The sequence below is a fragment of the Bacillus rossius genome, chromosome 3, assembly GCF_032445375.1.
Source record: "Bacillus rossius redtenbacheri isolate Brsri chromosome 3, Brsri_v3, whole genome shotgun sequence".
Lineage (NCBI taxonomy): Eukaryota > Metazoa > Arthropoda > Insecta > Phasmatodea > Bacillidae > Bacillus > Bacillus rossius.
The window spans coordinates 121,416,334-121,440,980 of NC_086332.1; the positions used below are offsets into that span (position 1 = coordinate 121,416,334).

The 24,647-nt window shown below is 46.6% G+C and overlaps 1 protein-coding gene across 1 annotated transcript in view; it reads left to right on the forward strand.

Annotated features, from left to right (window-relative positions):
- Positions 1-6,621: 6,621 nt before the first annotated feature.
- The window catches only part of LOC134531211 (dynein axonemal heavy chain 2), an 864,487-nt gene continuing 846,461 nt past the window's right edge, over positions 6,622-24,647 (forward strand). The window contains exon 1 of the mRNA XM_063366870.1: positions 6,622-6,814. Coding sequence (XP_063222940.1) covers positions 6,724-6,814 — 91 coding nt within the window. The 5' untranslated portion in view covers positions 6,622-6,723. The remainder of the gene's footprint in view (positions 6,815-24,647) is intronic.

The window sequence follows — 24,647 nt, forward strand, 5'->3', positions numbered from 1 at the left end:
ATTATTTACCTGCAAGTAACATGTGGCGACATCTGTTGTTGAAAAGCAGAACTACTTGCAACAAGTACCTTTGAATGAGATAAATTAATTCTCGCTGATGAAATAATTAAAAAATTCTATTTAAGTAATATATATCTATTTTAAAACTCTTAGTTTGCGTCTGGTATTAGTCTCAGTAACTAATATGAATCCTGATTCGGGATTTGTTGCTGTATCAAAAACGTCACCACTGTAGATACTGTAGCAAGGTGTTTACCTTGAGAAAGAATGCTAAACGACATGGGAGAAGCGAGTGTTTTTTGGGTCCTTGTCAAAAACCATTTCATTGCAGTCAGTGTCAGAAATCCTTTGGTAGAAGATATTACTTGGATAGACATTACAAGACCTGTACAATTAAGATGAATAAAGATAACGAAGACTGGGCTACAACATCGCGGAAGAGGAACGAAGGCGAAAAAGCTAATGCTAAAATTACTGATCTAGATCAAGATAATTTAAAATTTAAAACAAACGAAGGAAGTTGTAACCACATTAGAAATGAAAATATATTTACTCCAATATCTAGTCGTCTCCATGAAAATGTGAAAGATGGAGAACCACCTGAAGCTTACAAGGTCGAAGACTTTGATGAATCATCTGAAGCTGGCATGATTGAAGATTGTGGTGACACATCTGAGGCTGACATGATTGAGTACTGTACTGAAGCACCTAAAGCAGGCAAGATCGAAGACTGTGATGGCGGTCTGAGACCAAAACGATGGAAACGACGTAATAAAATAAATTATCCTGATCAAGTTTGTGATGCTGACATGATTGAAGACTGTGGTGACACATCAGAAGCTGGCATGAACGAAGACTGTGCTGACACATCTAAGGCTGACATGATTGAGTACTGTGCTGAAGCACCAAATGCATGCAAGAGCGAAGACTGTGATGGTGGTTTGAGACCAAAACGATGGAAACGTCGTAATAAAATAAATTATCCTGATAAAGCTTGTGATAATCACTGGCACGATGACGAAAGTGACCTTGTGGTTAGTGTTAAAACGATAGACATTAGAGATAATAATATTTATTATAAACATGCAAGGATGATGAACGCAGCAGAAGAGATTGATTATACCTCATGGGAAGATCCTAACATATTGGTTGACAGGCTACGACTACTACATGGATCGCTTTGTGCAGGAAACTATTCGAACATTAAAGAAATATCCTTCATACTCAAAGAACTGAGGGAAGCGGCTACATACAATAATGGCTTAAACTAAATGTATGTGTATAAACTTGAAGATAAATTAATATATTTTCTTTCCAAATGGTATCTACCATTTATTGAAATCTGATTTCTAAATAAAACTTATAACTTAAAGGTGCAAAATACGTTACCACTGCCAGTCAAAATGTATACTAATTAAGACATGTTAGTAATCATGCCAAGTTCGATAAGAAAAGTAATAAGAATCAGTTGGAACCAATTGAAGATGGAGCTGTTGGAGCAATTGGAGCCTTTTGTAGCATTTGGAGCCTTTTGGAGCTGTTGGAGCCATTTGGAGCATTTGGAGGCTGTTGTAGCATTTTGGAGCCTTTTGAAGCATTTGGAGCCTTTTTGGAGCATTTGGAGGCTGTTGTAGCATTTGGAGCTGTTGGAGCCATTTGGAGCATTTGGAGCTGTTGGAGCTAAGAAGTAGTCGTTGCACGTCTATGCAGGGCTAAATGTTTATAAGGTTGCTGGCTTTCGCAAGTGATTCTGTAGTAGGATAGAAATTGTGTAATAAATATTATGTTTGTAAAAGACTTTGTGGTGTTTTATTTCTCGAACCTTACACTTTTCTGGTACTTTTTTAAAATTAAAGTTGTTTTGTATCGGCCAGGGATCTAACCAAGGACCTTAGTCGATCTAATCACTCAGTATATAGATTACAAATTTATTTAATGAATTTTGAACTTTTTCCCGAATCTCTAGCATTACAATTACGAATTTCCAATATGGTGGTCTTGATGTCTGATAGGATGATGGTAGTAGAGGATTTATAGTCTCTTTAAGAATGTTGAACGTGGTTTATTGAAATTTTTTTTCTTCGTAAAATTAAACATTATTGCATCGATCGAGTATCTAACCAAGGACTGGAGCGGATCGAATCGATATGTAAGTTAATGAGTGATTTTTTTGATGTATTTTGGCTTTTTTCCCGCTTTCCTAGCTACATTATTACATGATTTCAAGATGGCGGCCGAATTTCAAGATGGCGGGGGGCACCTCGGTAATAAATGATTACTGCACTGTAGCGGGTTAGAATAAAATTATCCAGATGGAAATGTACTCTATAATACGAGTACACACACAAGATGGCGTACTCCAGCAGGTGGTAGCTCCTGGTAGCATGTACTGAACATGAAATGTCGGATCCATGATGGTCGACAAGGACAAAGTCAAATTTCAAGGTCAAGGTCAAATTTCAAGGTCAAGGTCAAAGGTGTGGTGACCAGATACATATACTAACATGGTATCAGCACACTCTAGCGGACGAAAACAAGATGGTGATCTCCAGCGGGTGATTTCAAGATGGCGGCCGTCACGAAAAGTGCAACGGTGGTTTAAAGGATTTTTTTATTTTTTAATTAGGTTGATTAATTTTTTTTAATGATTTTTAAATTTTTTCCCGAATCTCTAGCATTAAAATTACGGATTTTCAAGATGGCGGACGTGACGTCATACTAGGTGACGATATATATACTTTGAAATAAGTGGTGGGGGTCAGTCTGCATGAACCACCATTGAGGAGGGATCGGACGCCAGTTTTGATTTTTTTTGCCCTCACCGGTGTAAATTAGAAGGAGAATGAGTAGAGTATTATGTTATTAGAGAGAAAAATAGTTGTCGTTTTTACTATTACTATTAATTCATAAACTCTCCTACACTCTGTTAAAAGGCTCTTAGTGTAATAAGGTTTAAATAATAAATAGTCCTCTTTGGCTATTTATTGCTCTGTCGAATATATATTGTTTGATTATTTTTAAAATTGATATCTGGGCGCCACCCTTACGTACAACTTAATTTCCTCACTATGACAAGGCTAATGTAGTCTGTAGTGTGGTACATAAGAGAAAGATTAAATAATGTCACACTTTAAATCTTCAAAGGGCATGAGACTAAACAACAGACAAATTGTAATCATATGGAAAAACATACATATGCACTGTAAAATAACAACAGGGTAACATATGGTTAACACAAATACTCTTTAATCAAATAAAATATAATTAATTTATGGTTGGTCCAGTGGTATACCAATCATATTTTATAAAATTACTGGAGTTATGTTGCACACATGATGGAATAAAACAAAAGTTCATATAGTTCAAATTAATTATGCCTGTTGAAATCTCAATTTATAATCGGAAATTAGCGTGAGAAAAAATTATGTTTATTTGTTGTGTTCGTGATTAAAGTTAATTTTGATATACCGCGGCTGAACTCAATAGATAATTGCGGTAGAGCATCGTGAGAGCTCTGTCTCAGTTCACCTCTGGGTGTAAGAACTAAATCAAGTGTAGAACAAGATACCTACGTAATTGTTTTTAATAAAATGTTTGTCTCAATAGGTTCTTTAACGTGCTCAACAATAAAATGCAATGTTTATAAGTCCGTTGGCAATAATACGATGCTTGTAAGTAGAAAACAGTTCAATTAAGATAGCATCATGAGTCTGTATTTTACTCACGGTAAATCACTCCTAAATACACGTCATATGGGACGTGCCCTAATTAAACAACATGTAATATATGTTTAAACGACGTTTTAAACATCCTAGTAGTAGGATGATCTACCCAGCTAGTAAATTCTGTTGATTTTTGAGGGGATTTAAACCCGGGCTATGTAGCCATCATCGTCGTTGTTCCAAGACTCTTACCGTTAAAAAGTAATGACGCTTATCTTAAGTAACATGGCCTCTGATTGGCCGAAACACTAAGATTGTTGACTTAATTATCACGTCAAAATCAAACACAGACAATAAACAATACAAATTAATACACTTAAATGCCTTAAATTTAAAATATGATTTTTCAACAATGAAAGTTTTGTTATGCAAATTATGTATAAAAAGTTCAATTTGCCGTTTAAGTCCATTGCTCCCTAGAGGGGTCTTGCTAATTGAGCTTCGACGTCACTCAGATTACACCATAGAGTATGGTAGTTGCAGATATGTCCAAACACACAACAATAGAACAAAACATAAAAATGTCAACAAATAATAATAATAATAATAATTAAAAATGTTATTTAAATAAAACAAAACACTTTTTGTGCGTGGGACAGTCATGTTTCAGCACACCGGGTTCGAACCGAGGACTCCGAACTCCGTGTCGTAAATGTTTTTGTTTTTTTTTAAATATTTCATTAAAATTTTATTAATTGAATTTTTTTATAATTTTTAAAAAAAAATTTCATTAAAATCGGATAATAAATAAAGATTTTAAAGATGGCGACCGTAACGAATATTGCAACGGTGACGTCATAATCCAAGATGGTATATTCCATGATGTCGTCAGAGGCTTATCGGAGGCTGTAGGCATGGATGCTTAAGCCTCTATATGGACATTTCTAGCCGCTGGGATTTTTAAGGACTAAAAACGGGAAATTTTCCCTCGAAACGGGGATTTTTCCCTCGAAAAGAGAAATTTTTGAATTGTGGAATTTTTTGAGATTGTTGTCGGAATTTTTTTTCCTAAGAAATGGAAATTTTGGCGATTTTTGAGGAATTTTGGGCAATTTTTGCCCAATTTTGGCGAATTTTGAGGGTCAAATGTCAATGTCCTACTTGTCCCGTTACGCTGTGTCCCGTTACACTCATCCAAGATGGCCGCCGTGACGTCAGAGATGGACGTGACGTCAGAGATGTGGCTCGGCACTCGGCACCACCGCCTGGAACCTGAGCTCGGCGCCCCTATTATATACTACTTGCAAACAGCTTAATTTTCCAGTACTTTGTCTAAATTAGTGTACCATTAGCATCATATTGATGGAAAACTATTTTTACATGAGTCATTTGTGTATTGTGAAAAAAAAAAATTTTCCCCTATTAACTGGTTAGAATTGATTATGTTTTTGTGTATGATTTTTTTAAGTATTATAAATTTTCTCTATCTTCTTTACTTGATTTTTTTTCCCTTTAATTGATATGTGTTCTCAAAGGTGAGCATAGAATGAAGATTTATTTTTGAACTAGACAGTTGAAAATTAATTTCAATTTTTGATTTTTAGTGTGAGAGGTTGTGGTAAGCAAATGTTAGTTTTATGATTTTATACTGCAATTACTGTATGCTATTTGTTGAATGGACGGTGAAGCCTATATTTTTTCGCAACAAATGTGAATGTCTTTGTGAGCACTCACAAGCTTAGAAAGTGACTCCAAAAAATTTAATGTTTTTTGAGTTATTGTGTAATTTTTATGTTATTTAACCTTGCAGTACCTATGTAGGTGATTATTTGCCACTAAGGGTGTGAATATTTTGTATTTTTTTTTTTACAGGAGGCAAGGTGTTTGCACTTTTAGGTGATCATAACTTAAGCGAAAGGTTGCTTAGTGTACCTATAACAAAAACTTCTGAACTACTCTAAATATATATATGTATGTATGTATATATATATATATATGTGTGTGTGTATGTATTCTTGTAAAATGTTCTTTTTATTCTGGCTGGATTCTGGAAAACTTGGCAGTTGTGAAGGGCCTTGAAGTCGAGGATAATTGTGTGGTCATGCAAATCAAGGCAGATAAATATTGAAGAAAAATTAATGAAGTTGCTCTCATTTTCATTTAATAGCAATTGTAACAATTTTCAATTCTTTATTTTCTCATTTTTTTAAATCACAATTTTCTGGAATGCATTGTCATCCCAACTAGAAAGAATTTTAGATTCCAGAGGGAATTTAAACACACCCTTTGCAGGATAAGCTAGCAACATTAACTCAGAGGTGCCCCCCCCCCCCCCCAAACACTATGACTAACCCCCCCCCCTCTCCCTTAACCTAATGATGGCCCCCCCCACCCGAAATTTTTTATGCCATTTTCTCAATGATTTACTCAATTATTTTATAATGTTATACTTTTTTAGTATTATATTTTATCACATTTTGCATTAATTACAACTGTTTTCCTAATAATAATATTGGTCATATCAGGTAATATTTCCATCCTGAACCGACAGATGCCAAACTGCTTTTGTTGAGGAAAGTGCGGGGTTACCAATTTGATTTACAATATCCCTTTCAATTATCAAAGCACCAGAAACGTATTTTCACATTAGAAGCTATAATTATGTAAATAATATATACATTTTTCTCGTCTTTTAACCCCCCCCCCCTTCCCCATGAAATTTTAATGACGCAGTCTACGTCGTTACCCCCCCCCCCCCCCTTGTGGGCACCCCTGACTATAAACAATATTATTGTCAAAAGGTATTACAAACATTTTCACTTTAGCACATCCTACCTGTGCTAAAGACAAATAAAATTATTTTATTCTGATTGCCTACTTCTCTCACATCTTGTGCTATCAATGGCCGGGCGTTTGTTTAATCTATCAGAATACTAACATCATTGTTGCCCTTAGTAACAATTATTTACAGGAGGCGTTGACGCTTGGTCACAAGAAAAATGTCAGAACTGTTTAATATTTAAGCGAGTGAAAAACACTTACAAATTTTATTTAAATAGTCATGAGTGCCTCTGGAACTTTGTCAGACCTTTATTCTGACCTATCATCAGATTCACGAACAGAAAAAGAATTGGAAGAAAAGCCAAATGAAGGTATGTATTTTGATGGTAATTTTCTGTTCAACCTAATGCAAATATACTCCCCACAAAAGTGTTATGATTTAAAAACACGGGTGCAAATATGTCAATAGCATAAAATCATTCGTTTTAAGTAGAACCAACAGATGTTACAGTAAAATATTACTACCTAACCTTGCGAATTCTGCAAATACTTTTAAGAAAGCCAAATAATGCTTGTATAACAAATAATTCGGCAAACAGAATAATCTTACTGTGAGACAGCCTAGTATTACGCCCACATTTACAATAAAAGATAATTGTTCGGGAATCCATTTCACAAACGAGAGAGCCAAACGCCCGTTCGTGCATCTTCGGTATTTTTTTTTTTTTTTGTTCATTGTAACTCATGATAACTAATGGTCAATTAGGTTAGGTTAGCAACATTACAAATACTTTAAAACATTGTGGACGGTTGATTTGGTTAGGATAGCTACATTTTAGATAGTGTGAAATCATCTAAACGGTTTCCTAGAATGAACTTCGGGTTAGGCTCTCTCGTTTGTGAAAAGAAGGTTTCCCTAATTTCATAGTGTAAGTAAAGTACTAGTACAGAGAGGACACTCAATGCTATTGCAGTTCAACGTTATTTTAATTCAGAAATGACCTAGTTGCTATACAAAAACAAAACTTGACAAACATTAAAACGAAGTTGAATGGCTTGAAACCGAGGTAAAGTACCTTCTGGAGTAAGACTTACGTTTCAAATTATAAGTGCAATTTAATTTCAATACAACATTGATCCTAGAAAGTACAATTTGCAGTTAATATGCTTAAAACACTAATTTGAATAGTAGGGAATTTTGCAGCTTCAACTGAATGCTGGCGAGCTTGTGACTTGTTTCTTGTATGCGTCAATATTTATAAATATTGATTTTATTTTTTTTCCTTATAAAAAATGCAAATCATTTAACTAAATATCGGTAAACGTAACATATAATGATTTAGAAGAGCAATATTTTTAAAACAATAAGTAAATTTCTTACCTTCGGGACAATGTTTGCTTTAACCTCATTTCGGTTAAAAATGTTTTTGTTTACGTAGCATAACATTTGTCAAAATGCATAACATTTGTAACATATTTACGAATTATAATAAATTGCTGCCCTTTTTTTAATGTCCATCATACTTGTCTCAGCGTTCACACAAGTACCTAATCGTAGTACAACATATAGATCTCTTAACCAAAATAAAATAAAAATATAAAGTTCATTCAGATAGGTGTTCCTCAGGGTTCTGCACTAGGACCTTTGCTTTTTCTTATATACGTTAACGATTTGCTTAAAAATGTTAAGAGTGGAAAAATTGTATTATATGCTGACGACACTAATATATCGGTACATGGAGATAACCCTTTAAGTTTAATTGCAAATATCATAATTTTAACTAGGGACATCATAGATTGGTTTAAGGCTAATTAATTAATTCTTAATAAACCAAAAACGTGGCTGCATTTTAAACTTAATAACTTTGACGCCGTCCCCGCTACCTCCGATTATATAGACGTGATTTTGTTAGGTTCGTGTTCTCAGGGAAGGTTCGGCCTTGTGGCTAGAGGTAGGGGTCAACGCAGTAGGGCCCCCCGAGCTGTTGAGGCCACTCGGGACGCCTGAATAATAACACAAAACCTCTTCAGATAGTTGGTGAATTTAATACAGCACAGCCCAATACATGGTGCTGCCCGTTCTGGCCGTAACGGTTTGCCCGACGCGACTAGTCACACGCGCAGCTCAATTCCTCAGTGGCGGCTCACGATTCTTATGCGCGTGAGGGGCAGACTCGTATACGTGACGCGAAAGTTACAAAAGACACTGACATGGCACACGATATTTTGAAGCACAATACACTACACTAATACCTAGCTCTGGATAAACTGGGCTAGCAACACGTAGGCCCGTGTCTCCGGCGACTCTACGTGGTGACTAGGTGTGTCCCAGGGACTGAATCGTTATTAAGTTTGGTGGCGCACTGCCGTACGACGGTGATACATAAGCCCTGACATGACGAATTACACTTAGGCGAACAACTATTCCACTAACACATTACACTTGATAAACTGGGCTAGCAACACGTAGGCCCGTGTCTCCGGCGACTCTACGTGGTGTCTAGGTGTGTCCCAGGGACTGAATCGTTATTAAGTTGGATGGCACGTGTCGCCTGCTGGCTGCCCCGTGCGGGCCAAAACTAAGTAGCCTGTAGGCTAGGTTGGGCGTGAAGCGCCGACGTAAAAACACATACTCTCCCCACAGTACTTACGTATGACGTAAAACACTCATCTCGGAGCACTGATTGAATTAAGTTAAGTACCTCATGGTAAATTTAGGCCGACCGCGGAACTGTACAAAAGGTTGAAAATAAATTACACTATGGAAAACTACATGTCGGTGAATGCAAAGGTTGAAGGTTCCGCGTTGCGAGCAGGCTGCCGGCCTGGTTGAGCTCTCGAAGGACACTGCAGGTGTCGCCGCGCACGACCCCCCTCCCCCGCCAGCCCTCCCGCGGAAACGTGTGAATTTCGCGGGAAACTGAACCGGCCAGGTTCGGGACAAATCGCACATTGAAACATGATTTTGCAAAGACTTAATTATTAATTAATAAAAAACAATGTTTAATAAAATCCTGTGGAAAAACATAATTATAACAATTTGTTGTAGTGCGGCGGAAGGATATGCCACACCCGGCCGGATCCTTGCGCCGGTGTAGCACTCGTTGTATGGCGTTCGCCTCGTCGCACGAACTGCACTTTGCTGCGCGCACGGGCGCGTTCGGTGCACACGCTTTTGCGAGACGTTGATGAGGCATAGCGGTCTATGCGACAGAGGAGCATTGGCGGTCGGCGTCAAATGCCCCCCCTTCTCTGAGACCGCTATGTGCATCAACGCCTCGCTTCACACGCTGAGCACTTCACTGATGTTCGCCGCACTGCGAGCCCTACACTACGCGGCGGAGTGGTGGTGTGTTGTGATGTAAACATTCTGCCCTGAATACCTCTCCCACTCAATGAATGATAAGGGGTTACGCCCTGACCCGTGTCCTTTCCCCCCCTGGGACTGGGCAGCGACGTGCGCCTCTTCTAGCTCAATATGGTGACAAGTGGGTGGGGGGGTCAGTGTGGTCGGGGTGTGGCAGGGTGGTGGAATGGATGACGTGGGCGGGGGGAATGATAGGGGTCCGGCCACGAGTGTTGGCACACCTGGATCGCCCCTTACGGGCTGCGCCCGGGTGGAGTAGCTCGACGGGGACCTGGACCACTCGTAATCCGCCAGGTAGGCCGGGGGTCGGCGGGCCCTCTGTGGTCGTGTGGTGGGGACTGTGCTGGTAGGGGTCTCCACTGTGCAGATTGTGGTAGGTCCCCTCGTGTCCGGTTGGGTGGTCGGGCAGCTCGCCTCCACGGCGGGGACAGGAGCGAACTCTACCGGCTCGCTGTCGTCCGCGCAGCACGTCCTGACCGGGGCCCGACGTCTGCGGGTGGGGCGCCTATCCCTACTGTCCGGCTCCTCCTCCCCCTCCTCGGGCTCGTCCACGGATACCCGGAACGTGGCGTCCGCCAGGCTGAGGTCCAGCGGCCACAGTGGCTCATCGTCCTCCTCCTCACAGACCTCCTCCCCCTCCTCGTCAGGAAACCAGACCAACGGATTCCCCACCTCCTCGGGGACGTGCGGAACTGTGGCCAGCGGCACTGGGGACCTGCTCGGGGTGTCCCGGAGGTCGAGTTGGTTGCACTCATGTGCCTGATCAGGGCTACCCACGTCTGTGTCGCCCGTGTGCATGTCCCCCCGGGTGGTGGGTTCAGGTGCTGCTCCTTCCCGCGGCATATCTGTGGCTTCCTGGAGTGTGGGGGATGGTGAAGAGGGGGTCGTTGGGCCAACTCTGACCCCGTGCGCGACTACGCGCAGGTCGTCCCGGTGCACTTTAGCGGGCCGCCCCCTTGGCGTCCGGACCGCATAGGATGAGGGGCCCGTCCTCCTCAGGACCTCCCGCGGCTCCGACCATCGGGGCGCCAACCCCGCACAAAAGTTACGCGCCCCGGACGACAAGTGGTGCTGCCTGACATATACCAGCTGACCTGGCTGGATGGGGGGTGGGGGGTGACTAGTCATGGGCGTGTGGGCCGCCAGGAATTGGGCCTGCCGTTGTCTGGCGTGCTCCCTCCCCTCCTCATGATTGGGGCGCGCCACCGTGCCCATGGCAACATCGGATACCCTGCTTTCCCCGGGCAAAGCCAAGTTCTTCCCGTACAGAAGCTCGGCAGGGGAATGACCGGTGACAGCGTTGGTGCGGCGCCGGAGGCAATACAACAGCTTCGGCAGGTGGACGTCCCATTTGGAGTGGTCGTCCCCCAACCTCAGCCGCACTTGCGCCTTGACCTCCTGGTTCCGCCTCTCAGTGGGGTTGGCCTGGGGATGGTAAATGGGGGTGGTGTGGTGGTCGAGACCCCAACGGCGACAGTCAGCTCTCCAGCGCCTCCCGCTGAACTGACAGCCGTTGTCCGTCAACAGCACGCGCGCGAAACCATACCGCGGGAATATTTCGTGGTCCAGCAGGGCGGCTATGGTTCCGGCGCGCACGTTGGACACCGGGAAGGCCTCGACCCACCGGGTGAAAATGTCTGTGATGACGACCAAGAACCTCCTTCCCCGGGTGGTCCGCGGGTAGGGCCCCATTATGTCCAGGGCCAGGGTGTGAAACGGGTCGCTGGGCCGTCGGGGGCGCTGCTGCTCCACCCCGTCAGACCGCCTCGTCTTCCTCTGCTGGCACTGCTGGCAGCGCCGCACCAGGTCCCGTACGTCCCGCGTCACCCCCGGCCAATGGAAGGTCTTACGGATGTCTAACTGGGTTTGGTGCGCACCTGGGTGTCCCGCCAGCTCGTGCGTGTGGTGGAAGCCCATGACCTGCTCGCGGGCACCGAGCGGCACATGAAGGCGCCAGGCGTCCATGTCCCCTGGTACCCGGGTCTCCAACACCCCGTCCACGCACCTGTGGTAGGGGTGAACCTGCTCCCCACATGACCGCACCTCGGCCTGTGTGGGGTCGTCTGTCCGCTGGGCCTGTTTCACGAATTCCACTAATCCGCTCAGGGTCTCCACAGGCAAGACGGCGGGATGATCGGGGGCCCTTGGGATGTGGAATAAAGTTGCGGGCGCCTCCCCTGGAGTGACCGGCGGCGCGACTCCCCCTGGCGGCAACAGCCCCTCCCAGTCCTGGTCATCCTGAAACGTGTTGTGTGGGTCGGGATGGCGCGACAACTCGTCGGCGAACTGGTTGTCCCGTCCAGGGACGTGCTCGACCGCGAAGTCGAAGTTCTGGAGCATCAACGCCCACCTCGTGAACTTCGACTTGCGGCCCTGGGCGGAGCCCAGCCAGCGGAGACACTGGCTGTCCGTCCGCAGCGTGAACCGGCGGCCCTCCAGGTGGTGGCGGTAGCGGCGCATAGCCCAAACGACGGCCATGCACTCCTGCTCGTTCACATGGTACCGCCGTTCGGGCTGGCCGAACTTGGCGCTGGCGTACTCCACCACCCGGCGCACGCCTTTGTCCCCCACCTGGTATAGGACGGCCCCCATCCCCTCCTGACTGGCGTCTGTCTGAAGGAACAGGGGAAGGTCAGGCTGCAGACGGGCAAACTGGTGGCACTCGCGGAACTGCCGTTTCACCGCATCCAGGGCGGCGTCCGCTTCGCTGGTCCACTGAAACCGGAGCTTGGGTGACAGCAAGTCCGTCATCGGGGCGGTGACGCTGGCAAAATGCGGAATGAACGAGCGCAGCCAGTTGAGAAGGCCCATCAACTTCTGCAGCTGCTTGCGGGTTCGAGGGGCGGGTTTGGACTCAATAAGGTTCAGGTGCTTTGGCAGAGGGCGGCAACCCTCCGCGTCCACCATGTGCCCTAGGTACTCCAGTTCAGCCGCGCCCACGTGGCATTTCTGGGGGGCACACGTGAGGCCGTGTCTGGCCAGCCGCTCAAGGACCAGGCCGAGGTGCCGGGCGTGGTCCTCCCACGACCGTGACCAGATGATGACGTCATCCAGGTACGCGGCGGCGAACTCGCCCGCGTACCCGTCTAACACACGCACCATCATGGCCTGGAAGGTCGCGGGGGCGTCCATCAGCCCGAACGGCATGGCACAGAACTGGAAACGCCGGCCGTCAGGGGCAGTGAACGCGGTCTTCGGGCGGTCCTCTGGACGTACCGGCACCTGCCAGTACCCGGACTTGAGGTCCAGGGACGTGAAGATGCGGGCGTCGCCCAGCCCTTCTGTTATGTTGATGAGCGGTGGTGGGGCGGGTATGGTTACTGAATTGACTGGTTTGAAATTCACACAAAAACGCATGGAGCCATCTTTCTTGTTCGCCATGACAATCTGGCAGTTGTATGGCGACTCACTGGGCTCGATGACTCCATCGCGTAACATTTCCGTGATCTGGGTCTGGATGACATGCCTTTCAGTGGGTCCGAACCCGTATGGTTTTACGAACTGGGGTTGGTGAGGTCGGGTGGGGATGGTGTGTTCCGTGGTTGTGGTACGGCGGAGCATATCTGTGGCCGCAAACACCTGTGGCTGTTGAGACAAGACATTGTTTATGAGCTCTACATGGGCAGCGGGCACACCGTTCCTCAAGTCCGCGAGCGTGATGGGTGTCCCCTGCTCGGTGGGTGGCCGATAGCCCAGGCTGTAAACTGTGCGCCGCTCGTGGTGGCCAACGTGCAACCTCCCCTCCCTGACTTCCACAGTGGCGTCCTGCGCCAGCCAAGGCAGACCTAGGATCAGCGTCTCCCGTAGTCCCTCTACTACTAGTGCTGTTGTGTGACTAACATGGTCCCTGATGGAGAGGGTGATGTTCGAGCGGCCGACAATACGCGCTGTCGCCCCCTGCGTCGCTAACTGTACCTCCTCCGCCCCTGAGTCAATGTCCCGTACGCTCGAGCATTGAGCCGACACATTTGTGTGGCTGGCGGCCGTGTCGACAAGAGCATGCACTGGCTGTCCATCCATCCTGACGGGAATCCGGAGTAAATGCCCCACCCCAGGTCCCAACTGCCCTAATTGGAACGACTCACCACACTGCTCCCGGGGCGCTGCCGCTGCCGTCAGGCGGTCCGCAGGTGCTGCCGGTGTCGCCGGGGCCACCTGGTGTCCGGTACTGCTCGCCGACGACCCGGTGCAGGCCGCTGACGAGTCGGGTGCGCCGCGCCCGTCCGTCCTGACGGGGCGTGCTGGTGCGTACGTGGGTACCGCAGGTGCTGCCGGTGTCGCCGGGGCCACCTGGTGTACGGTGCGTATCGCCGACGACCCGGTGCGGGCCGCTGACGGGCTGTGTGTGCCGCGCCCGTCCGTCCTGACGGGGCGCGCTGGTGCGTACGTGGGGACCGCATATCGAGCCAGCCTGTCCCGGTATCGCTGTAGGAATTTTACGGGGTCTTCGTGCTCCTGCCCTCCGAACTCCGTGTCGCAGGTACAGGTGGCGCAAATCCCTGCCGCGGCATGATTTATTGGCAACCCTGGCAGGAGGCATGCGTGGCATACCCCTTCCATGTCTATGCTTATCGCTCCGTCACGGCTCATGTTCGTGCTCATGTTCGGCGCGTAGCAGCTGCGCAGCTGCGCCACCTGATCCGTGTGCGAGGCGCGCGGACTTCCGCTCCCACAGCCGTTATCTCGCCTGGCGCGTAACTTGATGCGCGTCTGGCGTGTAACTTGACGCGCGCCTATCGCCAGGTGCCCGCTCCTTTGGCTGTCTGCGCGTCACGTCCGCTTCCGCGCGATTCCTGACTTCCTACGCGAGCCCTTACTTGTACACTAATTTGAAGCACAAAATTTGAAAAATTTGAGAAAAAAAAATTTGAAAAATTTTAAACAAAATTTGGAAATTAATTTTTAGAAAATGAAAGCCCCACGTTGGGCGCCAATTTGACGCCGTCCCCGCTACCTCCGATTATATAGACGTGATTTTGTTAGGTTCGTGTTCTCAGGGAAGGTTCGGCCTTGTGGCTAGAGGTAGGGGTCAACGCAGTAGGGCCCCCCGAGCTGTTGAGGCCACTCGGGACGCCTGAATAATAACACAAAACCTCTTCAGATAGTTGGTGAATTTAATACAGCACAGCCCAATACATGGTGCTGCCCGTTCTGGCCGTAACGGTTTGCCCGACGCGACTAGTCACACGCGCAGCTCACTTCCTCAGTGGCGGCTCACGATTCTTATGCGCGTGAGGGGCAGACTCGTATACGTGACGCGAAAGTTACAAAAGACACTGACATGGCACACGATATTTTGAAGCACAATACACTACACTAATACCTAGCTCTGGATAAACTGGGCTAGCAACACGTAGGCCCGTGTCTCCGGCGACTCTACGTGGTGACTAGGTGTGTCCCAGGGACTGAATCGTTATTAAGTTTGGTGGCGCACTGCCGTACGACGGTGATACATAAGCCCTGACATGACGAATTACACTTAGGCGAACAACTATTCCACTAACACATTACACTTGATAAACTGGGCTAGCAACACGTAGGCCCGTGTCTCCGGCGACTCTACGTGGTGTCTAGGTGTGTCCCAGGGACTGAATCGTTATTAAGTTGGATGGCACGTGTCGCCTGCTGGCTGCCCCGTGCGGGCCAAAACTAAGTAGCCTGTAGGCTAGGTTGGGCGTGAAGCGCCGACGTAAAAACACATACTCTCCCCACAGTACTTACGTATGACGTAAAACACTCATCTCGGAGCACTGATTGAATTAAGTTAAGTACCTCATGGTAAATTTAGGCCGACCGCGGAACTGTACAAAAGGTTGAAAATAAATTACACTATGGAAAACTACATGTCGGTGAATGCAAAGGTTGAAGGTTCCGCGTTGCGAGCAGGCTGCCGGCCTGGTTGAGCTCTCGAAGGACACTGCAGGTGTCGCCGCGCACGACCCCCCTCCCCCGCCAGCCCTCCCGCGGAAACGTGTGAATTTCGCGGGAAACTGAACCGGCCAGGTTCGGGACAAATCGCACATTGAAACATGATTTTGCAAAGACTTAATTATTAATTAATAAAAAACAATGTTTAATAAAATCCTGTGGAAAAACATAATTATAACAATTTGTTGTAGTGCGGCGGAAGGATATGCCACACCCGGCCGGATCCTTGCGCCAGTGTAGCACTCGTTGTATGGCGTTCGCCTCGTCGCACGAACTGCACTTTGCTGCGCGCACGGGCACGTTCGGTGCACACGCTTTTGCGTGACGTTGATGAGGCATAGCGGTCTATGCGACAGAGGAGCATTGGCGGTCGGCGTCAACTTATACAATTTGCAAGACACAACCAGGGCCGCTGAGAGAATTTGTGGGCCCCTGGGCAGCTGGAGTAGTAGGCCCCCTTCCTTTTTTTTTGCATACCACTACTACGTAGGCCTATACCATAAATATATATGGTATCGTAAAATTGCACACTTCATTTGAACATACATAACGATTTCCTAGTTACGCAAAAAAAAAAGAGAGCATTTGCATGTATTATCTGCCGTCAGCCGCGGTCTCGTGTTCGAGGTCGGGCGCAGGTCCTAGCGGGTTGGCTGGCTTTTTTAGCGTTTTCTGCTCCGGGAGGGCGCCAGGCTAGCTCGGTGTCTAACCGTGTGATGGTCGTGGGTTCGTTGCCCCAGCGTGGTCCGCTAGAACTGTCGGCGGTGGTGAATTTTGTTTCCTGATTGGGTTGTTTAAGTTAATTGACATACACTGTTTGGTTTTTCTACGGGTCGCACGTCGCGCACGGGGGGTGTGGGGTGGACTTTTTATTGTTCACGATTGACACTGGTTCATTACATTGGGCGCGAGGTTTACTCGGCGGTACATGACTGCCAATGGGGCGTCGGAACACGTAGAAGTTTTTATTACACTATGATTACAATTACACTGCACACGTTATTTGAGAGGGGCACCTGCGTGCCTCTACGTGCATTTACTTAAGTCCTTACGCCAGTTGCAGTCGAGGGAGAGCGTTCAATTAGCATCGGCTAATTTCGTAATCTGTAATTGGCGACGCGCGGGCCCACCTGTGCGGACCGCGGCTCGCTACTAAATTAAAACACGTTTAATCTTGAAGGTAGCCTGTGCCTGTGCACTAGGCGATTAAATAAAGTTCTGGGGTGGCGGGAGACGGCCCGTACCGAATACTGCACGGCCCCACGTAATGCTTTGTGTGGGGCGTGTTAAATTTATGCGGCTGGGTTAGGCCCTACACCGTAAAAGGACCGGGCGCACACGGGGAGTATTAAAAAGAGGTTTTGGTGGTGACTATAATTACCAGATGGACGTTCGGTGAAACAAAGAGATGCTGGCTCCCCGTGGGACGTGCGTCCGTCCCAGTCCGCGAGTTGCGCTGTACTGATGTGCAGCCCTGGCGCGAGGGGAGGGGTAAGCTCCCTGTCGCGCCAGAGTTTCTAAAGTTCCGTTATTCGTAAAAATCTATATAATTAACTAATTTTAAGTGGCTCTAAATTCACATAATAAAACATAATGATTAATCTAATATCTATATTGACATCACCCGGGGTCTTGAACTCGATACCCGGGGTGAGCCTAGTAGTTGCTGGTGTTTCTGTTGAGGTGTTTGTTCTCCGGGAGGGCGCCAGGCTAGTCTTAAGCGTCTAGCCATTGTTGTGGTGGGTCGTCGGCCTCAGCGTGCACTACTAAGCTCCTAGGCTATATGGTGGCTGAACACAATGAACACACGCACATTTTTGAACGGATGGGAAACGCGGGGAACGGCACGTCCGTCCTAGTTGATGACCCGTTGTCGACTGCCGTTGACCGCGGCCGGCCTAGGAGGGGGGGCGGCAGCGTCAGCCTGCATAGGCTAGGCTATGGGTGCGGTATCACAGCGGGGTAAGATACTGGCGGGGTGGAGACCGGGCTTCACTGTCACAGGCGGTACGACGTCAAACGCCCCCCCCCCCCCCGGAGAAGCCCGGTCTTTCCCTGCGATCGGTACCCTGCAGCATGGTTGCACCCCTAGCATTGGCAGCAGGTCCAGGCTGGAGGCACTTGGAGTGGCAGCAGCTGGTAGGGCCCGCGCTCTGCTCACAGGTCATCCCGCTGTGTGAACACGGGGGCTTCTTCAGCATACCGGGCGCCCCGGATTGTTCCCAGGTGATAGTCTGCGAGGTATCTCGGTGGCCGTCTGACCCGTTGGGGCCGTCCGGTCAGGTTGTCATGTTGGCGGAGGTCAGTTTGGGTAGCCGACGTGGTCTCTTCACTTTCTGGAATCCCGGGTGCTGCCAGACCACTCGAGTTCTGGTTGGTTTGGTCCTCCTCTGGTTCCATTGCGGGTGGTGACAGCGCGTGGTCGCTGCTCCTATCAGGTGTGGTGTCTGCGCCTGTGAACAGCCTTGTTCGCATTTTTCGATGCATTTGTCGCTGTGGGGTCATTGGCTCATTGAGGCCATTATCATCCAGGTGACACGGGTGCTGGGATGGCCGGTGAAGCTGTTCGTTAGCCTCGTCGTTCGGCTCGATCACATTGACAGTGAAGTGGGCATCCTCCAGGGATGCCAGGTGGCCCCAGGCGCCCCGGGTCAGTGACACAGGTGCATCGGGTTCAGTCTCGTACGGTTCGGTCACGACCGGTGGTGTACTTGGTGCCTCGTCTGCATCGAATGTCGTTTCATCCGCCGAGACATCAGTGATAATTACTCGTGGTAATCGTTTGCGTCTGAACCGTCGGCGTGAGACTTGCCCACCGTTCTGTTCCTCGTCCCCCTCACCCTCAGGGGTGGTCGGATCGTCCAGTTCTCTCCTGGGTGCTGGGTGTTCTGGTGGAGTCAGTGTTACAGGCGATTCTGGGAGCCTGTCTCCCGGGAGTTTGGCAAGGCGCAGGTCATCACGATGAATCTTCTTCACCCGCCGTCCACCTAGGAATGTGGTCGAATGTGCAGCTCGAGTGGTAATCAGAGTGTCAGACAGGTTGGCGATTGTTGTTGCATCAGTATTGGTTTATGGGGGAAGTATATCCTTCCACCCCTCGTCACTGTGGAAGTTGTTTGTGGGGTCCAAATGCTGTGAAAGCTTGCCTCCAGTTGATTTCCATGTCTTGGTATATGTTATACTGTGAATGTAAAGTTCTGCATCATAAGGGCCCATCGGGTCAGTTTGGAAATGCGCCCATGCGATGAGATGAACCACTTCAAGCTTTGGAAATCGATACCCTTCAGGTGGTGCCAGTATCGGCCGAAAGCCCATAGCACTGTGAGGCACTCCTTCTTGTTCACATTATATTTTCGCTTGGCTGTCCCGAACTTATAGCTGGCATATTCGATTACACACAAATTTCCTTCCATCCCAGCTGTTACAGGATGGTACTCATGCCATCCTGGCTGGCATCTGTCTACACAAAGATGTGCTAGTGAAGATTGAGTTGGGCAAGGATGTGACATTTGTGGAACAGCCACTTGAAGTTTATGAGGGTTCGCTCGGGGCCTCACTCTATTGGTATTTATGCTATTATGACAGAAGGTGGGTGATGGGTGTGGTGTTATTGATGAAGTCTGGTATCAAAAAGCGAAGTTATATGAGGATGACCATGAAATGCTTAAGTTGTTTATGGGCACGGGGTGATGATGACTCATAAATGACAGTGAGTTGGTCTGGCACTAGCCGATAACCTGCAGAACTTATGATATGGCTCCATACCAGCCGCCCTTTTGTAGCATTTAAAGGGGAGTACAGGTAAGTCAGTGAATGGCCAGCCATTTTAGGACTACCACAATGTGGTACTCTCATGTATAATACCAGATGATAAAGTCATCCAGGAAGGCCACGACATACTTGCCAATGAACCCATCCAAGATGCGGACCATAATGATCTGGAATGTCGGAAGATGTCTATCAGCCCGAACAGCATGTCACATAAATGGAACCTGTGCCCATCGGAGACCACAAAGAAAGTCTTGGGCCTGTCCTCTAGTTGTATGGCCCTTGCCAGTACCTAGACTTAAGCTCCAGTGATGTGAACACTTGGGCATTATCCAGCTCAGTGTGGGCCTCAGCGATGTTGATGAGGAGTGGTGGTGTGTGGATGTTGAGGTCGTTACCCAGTTTCAAGTTCATACAGAACCTAAGGGTGCCATCATTTTTGATGGCATCATGATATGGCAGTTTTACGGAAACTTGGTGGGTTCGATCACCTTTTCCCTTAGATTCTCAGTCGCTTGGCCCATATGGCTGTGAGTTCCAGGGACTGAAATCTATAGGCTTGGCAAATGAAAGCATGTATGGTACTATGGGGATGGGGATTTCTGTGATTGTGATCTGGCTGCCGCGAACACTTGTTGCCGCTGCTCAAGGACCTTGTTCAAAATGGGAAACTTGCTCTGGGAGTACGTAATACTTCAGATTGGCCAACATATAGGGGGATGATCATACTGGGGTTTCTGGGTGCCTCAGTCCATACACCTGGCACCATCTTTGGTTGCATACATTAAGCTTACCCTGGTGTACCTTGATGGTGGCATCCTCTTGTAACAACCATGGGAGCACTATGAAGAGCTCGTCCTGCAGGCTGCGATCGACCAGAGCAGGGATTTTACTATTCTGATATCGAATTTTGATGATTACCTTACCATGCCTAGACATATGTGTATTTCCTCCAGTGGTGGCCAACTGGATGGTCTCGATCCTGTGCTTCTGGTCTGCATTGTAGATGAGGTGGACCGCGACATATGTGAGGCTTTCTGCGGTGTCCACCAATGCCTACATGGCCTGTCCATTCAGCTTTATCGGTGCCCAAAGGAGTGCCTAGCTTCTGGTCTCAACTGGACCAGGTGGTGTGGCACATTGTTGCGCCCTCTAAGTGTGACTGTGTATCGGCGATGAGACACAATGTGCAGTTACACTTTTGATGACCAGTGCTGTTCGATAGTGTGCAGTGCAGCCAGCCACACTAGTCTGTAATAGGTGGGATGGTGACCCATCGTGACCCGTAGGTGCAGCTTGGGTAGGCGACAACACCTGGTTGGCGATACCGCTTGCTGATGATCCGGTGTAGAGCAATGTTGGTTGGTGCTGGTCTGCCTCATTAGTCCATGCTGGGTATGGCAGTATGTCATTGTGCCCCGCAGGTGCAGCTGGGGTTGGTGATGACACCTAGGTGCGGTGATGCTCGCTGACTAGTTTTCTTGTTACGCTGATTTTATGCGGTTTAATGTGGAGGTGTGGTCATCTGTGCCCTCGCTATGATCACACACTTGAAACAAAAGAAACATGGATGCAAATAGTCATGCAGCTGAAGGCTACTGTCCGCATGTTTGGTGATTGATTTATTATATAAAGTTACATGGCATGGTACAAGCTCGCATAAGGTGATTAGGATCAGCCATGGGGCTAACTGCATACACTGAATGAATAATCAATAAAAGAAAACTTTCTATTGTAGTGATAGTCGATGAGCACAAAGGATGAGGGGCTCTGCAGTGCGACACGCATCTAGCCCCATCGTGTGATCATGGTGAACTAAAGATGACCCCGAATGGCTTCCGGCCACTAGAGGTCCTTTTTTCTGGAAACGAAATTACTTGAGCTGATTCACATCATATCAAAAACACTTATTTATTATGTATTATGGACCAATAAAAAACCTTGTATGTAATTTAAAAAAAACATATTTTAAACAAAAAAGAGACAATGATCGACTGTCGCACAGGTGTCTTTCTATCAATCGATGGTAACATAATGTTCACCACGCAGGACCATGTTGCACTCGTCCGACACTGTGTGTGTTTGTCGCACATGCATGGCCACACACACATCCCGGCATAGTGATGACCAGCCATAACGGCCTGTGCAAGTAGAGGGAGCACTAACTAATTTCAAAAAACATAAAAATAATGATAAAACTGTGGTAACAAGGACCGAAAACTTAATACAATTAATTAAAGTTTTCTAATAACTAATTTTTATACTTTTCCAAACATTAAGGCTGTCTATTTTTAATTTGCTGTATAATTAAAACCTTACTAATCAAATACATGAACATTATTCTTGAGGTCCTAGTCATCTTACCACTGTCCACACACTTGTCCACCGCTACTTGACATGCGCCACGACACTTCTTTGCCTCGCCGATATTAACTCGAGTTATCGAATACGCTCTTCATCGAAAAACTCTCTCGTTAATTACTATCGACCTGTTTAACTCACTAGTATCACTACCAATACATTTGCTCGGTACTTGATTGCCAGGGCCTTGTATACCAGCCACAAACGACCTCTCAAATATCTGGTAATGTGCATTACACAATAAGGGCGATGGCCAAAATTCTTCCAAAAGCCTTAACAACTTTGGGATGCATTGACATCACCAAATGATGCATGCACCACATATTAAGTCAGGTCAGGTTGTGGTACAGAGATTTCAAAGACAAAGTGCTGTGGTAAATGTCAGGGTCGAGCAGCAGGCTGCATCACATGCTATATTCCTTAGGCCTGGCTAGATGAGGAGGTTGGTAGGTTCGTGTTGGGACTTCACTTGAGAGCCACACTAAGTCGGCGGGATGTGCTTGCGGTAATTAGCACTCTCCCTCCACCTGTTAAATATGTTTATTTTCTTTCCGAACTGGTATTGTGCCTCTGCCAGCATATTCTCTTACCCTTGTCAAATGTACCATTTTAATCCATTCTCTCGTTAACTTTTGGATGTGGTAGACTGTGTCGTTTGGTAATTTTACACCTCATATGAAAGTTACAAATTTCTTATGCATCTTAAAAATTAGGGAACCTGCTTTTCTTCCTTTGTTGGTTGTAGAGCCGCACTAAATCACCCTCTCGGAATCCAGTTTAGTTTGTATTCAGGTCTTATCTCACCTTATACATTCTGTAGGAAGTCGAGTTTCTGTCGGCTTCATGTTCGACTGTTCGACTCTCCAGCATAGTCACGAGTGCTGGTCCGGTCTTTTCAAGGACACCAGAACTTAATATAGTAAGGTAGCTTTATCTCCTGTCCAAATACAACTCTGGAGCAGTACATTCCATTGATTCATAAATGACAGCCTTGTATGCCATCAGGAGTGATTGAGTTTGCAGATTCCTACCTTTTTGATGATCAGCCTCGGAATACAGTTGACTCGAAATTATGGGGCTTGCTCTGAGTGCAGGTCAATTGGGACCCCAAATTTGCAAATGAAGTTATTTTAGTGTATTTTTTATGGTGGTCGCTTCCTGGTTGGGTAGAGTATAAGCCTTTGGCCTGTAACCTCTCTTGTCAAACCCAAGAGGAACAAGGGGTGATATGGTAGGCAGAGGTGTGCTAAGTGTTAGATATTAACTTTTTTATTCTTGAAATACACATACCCTTCATCACAAACAAATATTAACTTCCAGATATAAACAAATCACATTTGTTTCCAGAGCTTTCACTTGTTACACAGCTGAAAGTCTCTGCGAACAGAAAATACAAAAATGATTAGGACAGCCCTTACTTAAGTGAAAGCACCTTAACAAAACACTGCGCTTGGGGATACTCAACTAGTACAAAATGCCTGCGAAATGCGTCGGGTTACACTGTCAATTCAAATTACGTGAATTTACAATAAAATACATGAAGCGACAATAAACCATACTTTAATGCTAAAGGCAGAACATTGATGCACGTTAACGAAATATATTACAAGGATAAGGATATCTGCAGTTCCTTGAAAAACGAATAGTAAACAAGTTTTATGATTTTCAAATACACAAATCTAAAACTCTTATAATTTACATTAACTCTCTTCAGTATGATATTAATTCTTAGTTACATAATTATTAATCTTCACTAAACCAAGTGAGGGAGTGACTGCTAAGTTAATCAATGTTTAAAGTCCTCAATTTTCAAAATTCTTCTTGTATCTCCATTTACGTGTTAGTTTATTTATAACTGAAAAATACGTAGTTCTGACTGTTGAATCCGGGAGTTACTGTTATTTGTCAAATGAAACAAAATGTCTCTTCTGGGTGGTTTTAAGCTCAAACACCGTCATCTCAAAACCATACCTCCGTCAACGCTAGCCCCTTTTCTGAATTTATAAATATTGATCCGACTGGTATCGCTGTCTTAATGCTGTTGCTCTTAGCTGGGGAAACAGTTTTACGTAGAAGTGTCTTACCAAGTGGTTCGAAGTTGCTCGGGCAGCATGACGGCAGGCAGGCGAGATTTCTGATGGTGCAGCAGTCGTGGGCAGCAGCTCCCCGCCTCGGGTGTCGTCTCTGAGTTGTCTCTCTGAGCTGTCTCTCTCCCAGGGCCTTATATACTCTGGAACTCGAGGTAAAAAACATCGGAGATTGTTCTGGGCCTACATGACCGGAACACGCCGCACACCCGAAGTCCGGTACAAAGCCCGCCCAATGAAGTTCGCCGAGCATTTCCGAGCGGCTCCGATGCTTTCCGCGCAGCGCGCGATAACTGGTGTTGAATACGTTGCATCCAGCGTGCGGTTAGGCGCCGCGCTGGCGTCATCAATGTACGTATGCCGGGCATACGTAACAGGCCATTTACTGAAATAATCCATGGCCACCATAGTGTATTTGTTAGCATCCTTAGTGTTTGGGAATGTCCCAGCATTGTCGATTGCTATCCTCACAAATAAGGCCCTCAATTTTTATGCACTCATTTCTTCACGACTCTGGTACTATGGCCTATTTCTAGGTGAATACATTTCACATTGTCTGCACCACATTTCTAAATCTTGGTGTCATTTTGTACAGCAGTAACCTTTAAAATTTTTGGGCAACGTTCATTTACAATTAGGTGGCCACCATAAGTCACATAATGTATTTCATTTAGACCAACTGGTACTAGTCTC